Below are 6,977 nucleotides of genomic sequence, written 5' to 3' on the forward strand. Positions count from 1 at the left end.
CTGAACTCAAGGCCTTGTGCAAGATCTAATTGTGAGCTCAACCGCTGAGTTACAGCCCCAATTCTTGACTCTGGAATAAGTAATAAAAAGAACGGTGGAAATGAATAGCAAGCCCCAGTCTTAGTTGAAGAATTATTGGCAGCTGATTACCACTAGATGAGGAAGAGTGGATCTTCTTGAAGGGAGAGACTCTAGATAGGCTGACTAAGCTCTGCTGGATGAATTTGTACTGAGGGACATCTCAGGACATTAACTTTACATAATAGGCCTTAACACAAATGACAGAATGTATGAACTGCAGTGGGGGGGCTATGGGAAGGTGGCAAAGGGGAAGGGGGGAGTATAAAGATGATTTTATGTATGAAACACACAAAAATTCAATTAAAAATTTCATGAGCACTTACTATGTGCCAACTACTTAAACGTACCTCTAGTTTAAATTTTATGTTTTCCTAATAACTACATATAAAATTAATTCATTTTGTTTTACAGAGGCAAAATTGATAGGTTATCAGTTGCCAAAGACTATTGCAATCTGACCCCACACCTGTGAACTCTAAAACTGAACTGCCTTAACTATTATGATGCATGACTTTTTGCACTTTATTTCTAGCTTTGCTCCTTACCAGCTGTGTGGTCTCCGGCTGATTGCTTGATTTCTCTGAGACCCATCCTCCCCATATATATATCTCCAAATATAAAACAGCTAATGATATATCCACTACTTTATAATCATTTTCCAACTTTCTTCCAGGTCTGTACTTCCATGACTTTTCTAGATAATTCCTAAGAGGTAGTAGGTTGACAGAAGGCTTGGGCTGAGAATGTTCGTCTCACCTATAGATCCCCACACATGTACTCATATCCCCACCAGAAGATTGAGGTCTGAAAATGAAACAGTCTGTGGTCATACTGCCCTGAACAAGTCTAGTGTCATTTGAAAATGAAACATCTTATGGCTCTCGAAACTTTATGGCATTCATAATTACCTTTGGTTTGCTCCATGGTGGGCATCTGGGAGTATTGATGCAGTTCCCACATTCCCCCTAGTGCAAAAAAAGAAACTTTAATATCAATACTATTGGAAACCACATGCCATGTCCCTAGTTAATGCCTGGATGGGCTAATTAAGAACTTAATCTTGGGCTGGGGAGGTGGTTTAATTAAAATGCTTGTTGTTCAAGCATGAGGACTTGAGTTCTGTCCTCAAAACTCACATAAAAAGCTTGGCATGCTGACACAGAAAGACAAGTGTCACAGTTCTCTCTTATGGCTGGATGCTAGCTTTAAATTCTTAGTATCCATGTTTCAATTTGAAAATTAAGAGAGGTCAAGAAATTAATAAATGGCCTGGGATAGGAGAGAATATTCAGGGATATAAAGGAGGAAAGGGGAATAATGGACTAGAAAAGGTTAAAAGAGGTGGAGAATGGGAGGGTAGGGCAGAGGAGAGAGTATGGGGAAGGATAATTAACACTAAAGGCCTTAAGAAAAAGCCATATAGAAATCTACTACTATAGAATCCACTTAAAGTATATACATACAGATTATAAAAAGAGATAAAAGGAGTTATAATAGGGGGACATTGTCCTACTAGATACCATACACTAACAAAGTAAAAACCCAAATGCCAGGAATAGGCTTCCTCTTTTGAAGCTATTGACCAGGGATTCCACAGATCTTCAGACAGTACTAGCTACTGTCCCTGCTCGTGGTTATTCAGCAGAACTTCGTGATGAGACCCTATTGCTGAAGACACTGCATACATGAACTGTAGAACAAATAAGGAGAATTCTGACTTCAAAGCCTCATCTCTACTGTCTAGCTTTCATAATGCTGGAAGGTGCTATGCAGGCTACCTGAAGAGAAAATTTAGCATAACCTTCCCAGCTGTGAATCCTGTGAGCTACAAAAAACTGGCCTGGTAAGATACACCCACTGGTGCAATAGTGGCATGAATGTTATAGGGGTAACCAACTACTTTCTAATTGGATTTAAGATTTACTTCGTAAGATGGAGCCCATACCTGACACTAACATCAGGCCTAGGAACCTGAGGCTAGACAGCCCACATGCCATCAGAGAAAGCCTAATATATCTGTTCTGCTAAAATAGAGTATTAAAGTGATTTCTAATGACTTATTATTATACCTGTAATTTAATGCATCACTCAACTCTCAGCAGAGGAGCACCCTTATACAGCAGATGGTGATTAACGCAGAACCACAGCTGGCTAACATGAAGAGAATAAGAGGTTGCAGACTGCTTATTCCTGTATAGGACACCTTTATCAAACTTCTGCATCCCAAGGCTCAGGGATCATTGTGGAAGAGGGGATAGAAAGATTGTAAGAGCCAGAGGAGGTGAATGACTACAAGAAAACAGAATTTTCCAGACAGCTGGTCAGTCACCCACATGAACTCACAGCAATGGTGACATCATGGACAAGTTCTACATGAGCTTAAGCCAGACAAAATCCCAGCACAGATGTGGGGAAGTGGGTAAGAAATTCTAACCCTATCTATGGTACTATTAGCAATTGATGGCTGCTGGGAAGGGAGATTCAGTCTCATTTAAGGGTAAGACTCTTAGTAAGTTGACCAGACTCTAGTAGATGAGCCCACATTGAAGGGCATTTGGGAACACAAACCTGACTCTGTAGCATATATATACAAAAATTTGGCAGGTAGTAAGGGGGGAGTACAGATACAGAAGGGGACCTAAATAGGATAAAAGTATATTGTATGAAATTCATAAAAATTAGAGGAAAATTTTTTTTAAGTTGGGCATAGTGCTGTGTGCCTATAGTCTCAGTACTGGGGAGGCAGAGACAGGTTGGCTAATGAGGCTCACTGGCTGGCCAGCCTAGCTGAATCAGTGAACCCTAGGTCCCAGTGAAATTCTTAGTATCAAAAAGAATCAAGGTGAACGGCTCGTGAGGAATGGCACCTGAGGTTGACCGCTGGCTTACATACACACACACACACACACACACACACACACACACACACATCTGTGTACACGCACAACTTAATCTTGATTAAGATCTTGCTATGATCAAGACTACACAAACAAACACACTGCAACTTTGTCCTGGGGAATTCTGAAGGTCTGACGTGGACCTCCATTTGAAGAACTCCCTATGGTGCAGAACTGACCCAGGGCAGTGTGATGTGGCTGGCTGTAGTAGTGGGAAAAGTAGATGCAAGTGCATTTTATGTTACCTGTGAGACTTCTGGCCAATCACTTGAGTGTTTTGAACTTTAGCTTTATAAGGTATAGTGTAGGGATAGTAATTCTTGCTGCCATTTGACCTTTAAGGAATTGGCAAAGGAAACTAATCAGCTGAAAAGAAAAAAGTGTGTAGGTATACTTTGGAAATTAAGAAGGTTACAACTACTAAAACAGAAATTGCTTTCATCTCCTACTTTGGCTGATATCTTAAAAATATGGACTATTTATTAAATTGCTTAAGAGATGCCAGGTACTGACATTAACTAGTGACAAACTGCTGTGAGAAGTCACTTCATCCCCTTGAGACTCAGTTTCCACAGTGGAGTTGATGGTGGCTACTCCCATTATTGAACTGCTGTGGGGTCAGATGAGTACTGAGAGGAGCAGCAGGCTCTAAGCTGGTATTCTGACAATGGTGCTGGATGGATGGGTGAATATAAAAGTGCTTTGAGTGGTGGAGGATCCGTGACACAAGTTCATTCAGTGTTATGCAATGAATGAGTGGATATAAACAGAGTAGTATGGGGACATATGTTGGATTGAATCACACTAAGCTGTCATTTTTGTTAACTGTCCATTATGTGAGTTATGTATGATGTCATCCATCAGGAGCTCAAAAGGATGTTTGTTGAATGAATAAGTGGGTGAATGGATTTGAAAATGAATGGTACAACTGAAGACTTACATTTGGTATCTAAGCACTGATTCCTTAGTAATGAGGACTGGATGGATGGATGGATGGATGGTGGCTAAGCAAGAATATTCAAGGCCTGTGTCTGGCTGAGCAGATGTCTGCTGACTGGAAGTTTGAGGAACACCATCATTTGGTCTCTTGGGTCCTGGTCTCATTGTGACCCTCCCTTGGGGCCCATGCTGGATTACAAGGGTTGGTCTCTGGACCAAGGTTCTCTCACTATTGTGGTAATTTTAGGACTGACCAAAACATTGAAGGCAGTAAAAGTGTCACAGCGACCCCCGAGGGTGGGATCCATCAGCAGACAGTCAATGCCATAGGCCACGCCCACGTTAAACAAGAGCCCCCTCTGCACGATCCTGCACATTTGACCATTTAGAAAGAGCTCGCCCTGAAAGAGAGAGAGAGGTGTCAACAGTCCTTCTCAAACTTTTCTTCCCATGACATATAATGTGACCAGCATCTACAAGACTCAGAAAGAACTAAACAAACACACATGTAGGGGCTCCTGCCACCTGTTATGAGTGCCTAGAATGCCAGGGCTTATCAGGTGCTTCACAGCCACTCCCTAAGGCAGTAAGAGAAAAGGAGCTTGCTGATAATGGAAGGGAAAGCAAAAATCAAAATCTTGAATGCCTCTTAAAGTAGAAGTGGCTGGAGAGTGGCTTGCTGTTCGTGCCACTTACCCCCGGCCCACCCCGCCCCTCCGCCACCGACCCATGACACTCACAATGTCACTGCCAGTTCCACACTTCACACTCAGCTCTGAACCTTGTAGGGTCTTCCAGGAAGCAGCTCTAGGGAGATCTGAAGCTAAAGCCTGAGGGGGAGAAGGTGCGATGTTAATACCCTGCATTGGGGCCAAAGAGCTGGAGGAGTTTTGTCAGCAAACCAAATTCAAGCAAAAGATTTCCTATGTGTTATAATAATTCAAGCTTTGAAGCAGCAGTAAATATAATCAAATGTTAAGAATGACCATGGCTTTCTAGGGGCTGGAAGCTCTTCTGGAAGGGGCAGCTCAGTCACTTGGGTATCTGTGCTTAGGCACCCTGAAAGAGGCTGTCTAGGTGAGTGACGCCAATGCAAGAATGAGCAGCATCAGCAGGGATGGCCCAGGGCACCTATGGCTTGAACCGTGCTCCTCCAAAAATTATATGCAAGTCTTGATCCCAAGGACCCTAGAATAGGACCTTATTTGGAAGCAGTGTCCCTTTAAACATAGGTAAGATGAAGTAATCTTGGAGTGTGGTGGGCTTTTAATACATAGCATGGAGGATGTCCTTAGAAGAGAATACCTCAGGAGGACACTGAGACACAGGGAGAAGACGACTGTGGGAAGATGGAGGCAGCCAGGGGATGCCAGAGACTGCCAGAAACCACTGGCTGCCAGAGGAGACACAGATAGTCACTTCTTTAAAACCCCTAGAAGAAGTGACTTTGCTGCTATCTTGATTGCAAAAGTCTAGCCTTTACTGCCGTGAGGGAATGAGTTCAGTTGTTGTAAGCTACTTAATCTGTGGTCATCTGTTATACAGCTTCAGGAAGCTGACCAGGCACTACGACTGAACTGAAGTTAGGGTACTGGCACCTTGGAGTGGATAGCCTCAGTACAGAGTGATAGGAGCCCTGACTGAGGTCTCAGAATGGCTACCGTGTTCCTATAAGCATTGGCTTGTCCAGGACAGGTGACTGGTTCAGGGGGCCAACAGCTGATTGCATCAAGAGTCATCAGTCATGTGATTGGGAACTTTGGCATCAGGAGAGCTAGAGACCATCTGGAAAAGCTTGGGACCTGCTGCCATTCTGTCATGTGAAATGGGAAAGAGAAAAGGCTATTGTGACATTGAAGAGAGGATGGATGCACTTGGACACTGGGTACTGGGTGTCTAAAAAACAACCAGGTCTGGTGTGCTGCAGTGTGCAAGCAAGCATGGCAGTCAGAAGAATACACAGTGGGGTGGAAGAGGTGAAGCCTCCCTCCTTCCCAGAGGGCTCATGGAGACACGTGGGCAACTGCTGGGGCCCTGGGCCTCAGTGTATTATCATCCCCTAGGGCATTTCAACAAAATACCATGGCGTCGCGGATCACATGGAACTTCAGGTACTCTTTTAGCTTGTCTTTGTTGTCCTGGTTGAACAGGAAGTCCTGTTGTTCCTGGGGTAGGGCTTGGAGGGCTTGATCCGTGGGCCAGAAAAGAGTGACTGGAGTATGGATGGCATCTGTGATGACACTCAGCAAACCTGAGTCCTGAAACACAGGGGTCATTCCCTAGTTGGTGTGTGCATGTGTGTGCTACGAGGCCCACTGTACAAGGCCCCACCCGTGGGCAGTGGGCCTCTTTGAGCAGGATGCCCAGTCCTGTGGCTTGTCAGGATTTCTGATGGTTCCAGAGTGATACAGCCAGAAGCTAGAGCACTGTACCCAACCATCCTGACCCACATTTTCTTAGAAAGCAAACCAAAAAGCAAACTCTTCACTTTTGTTAGTAGGAAAATATTTTTAAATTTTAGTGAATATTTTAATTTTTTGATAACATTTTGGCCCAAATATTTTAACTTCTGAAAGACCAGCTAAGCATTTTTCTCATATTTTTCTTCTAAAAATAAACCCTGTACAATACTGAGATATTTGTATATACTTATAAAATTTCTAGGTAGAATATATCCCCTCAAAGAAAATGCAAAATGAAATGGGTAGAATCATTTTGAGTTTCCTGTGATCTGGGTATATCAAAGTCATTAATTCTTTTTTCTAACAACCCTAGGATCTCCTTTTATTATTCCCTAGGGAGGTTTGCTGGCTTACTCTAAAAATGCACATCTAAACAGACCCCAGTGAACACGTGCGGGCAACTGCAGAGTTTCGGGGATGGGCAGGTGGATAAAGACTATTGGTTTGTCACATTCTTAGAGATTCTCATGAAATCTTTTTATTTCATTGATTTATTTTTTAGGGTGTGTGCTGGTAACCATGGCATACCCGTGGAGGCTAGAGGACAACTTGCTGGAGTCCCTTCTATCATAGGGATTCTCAGTTTGAACATTTCTGA

The 6,977-nt window shown here is 43.2% G+C and overlaps 1 protein-coding gene across 1 annotated transcript in view; it reads right to left on the bottom strand.

The window, feature by feature from the left end:
- Stab2 (stabilin 2) overlaps positions 1-6,977 on the bottom strand; it is a 162,229-nt gene that overhangs the window by 27,390 nt on the left and 127,862 nt on the right. Inside the window, 4 exon segments of the mRNA XM_029568320.1 lie at positions 990-1,046; positions 4,172-4,318; positions 4,658-4,747; positions 5,999-6,220. Coding sequence (XP_029424180.1) covers positions 990-1,046; positions 4,172-4,318; positions 4,658-4,747; positions 5,999-6,220 — 516 coding nt within the window.

Source organism: Nannospalax galili, unplaced genomic scaffold (genome assembly GCF_000622305.1).
Source record: "Nannospalax galili isolate Female #2095 unplaced genomic scaffold, S.galili_v1.0 scaffold39, whole genome shotgun sequence".
In the NCBI taxonomy this organism is placed as follows: domain Eukaryota; kingdom Metazoa; phylum Chordata; class Mammalia; order Rodentia; family Spalacidae; genus Nannospalax; species Nannospalax galili.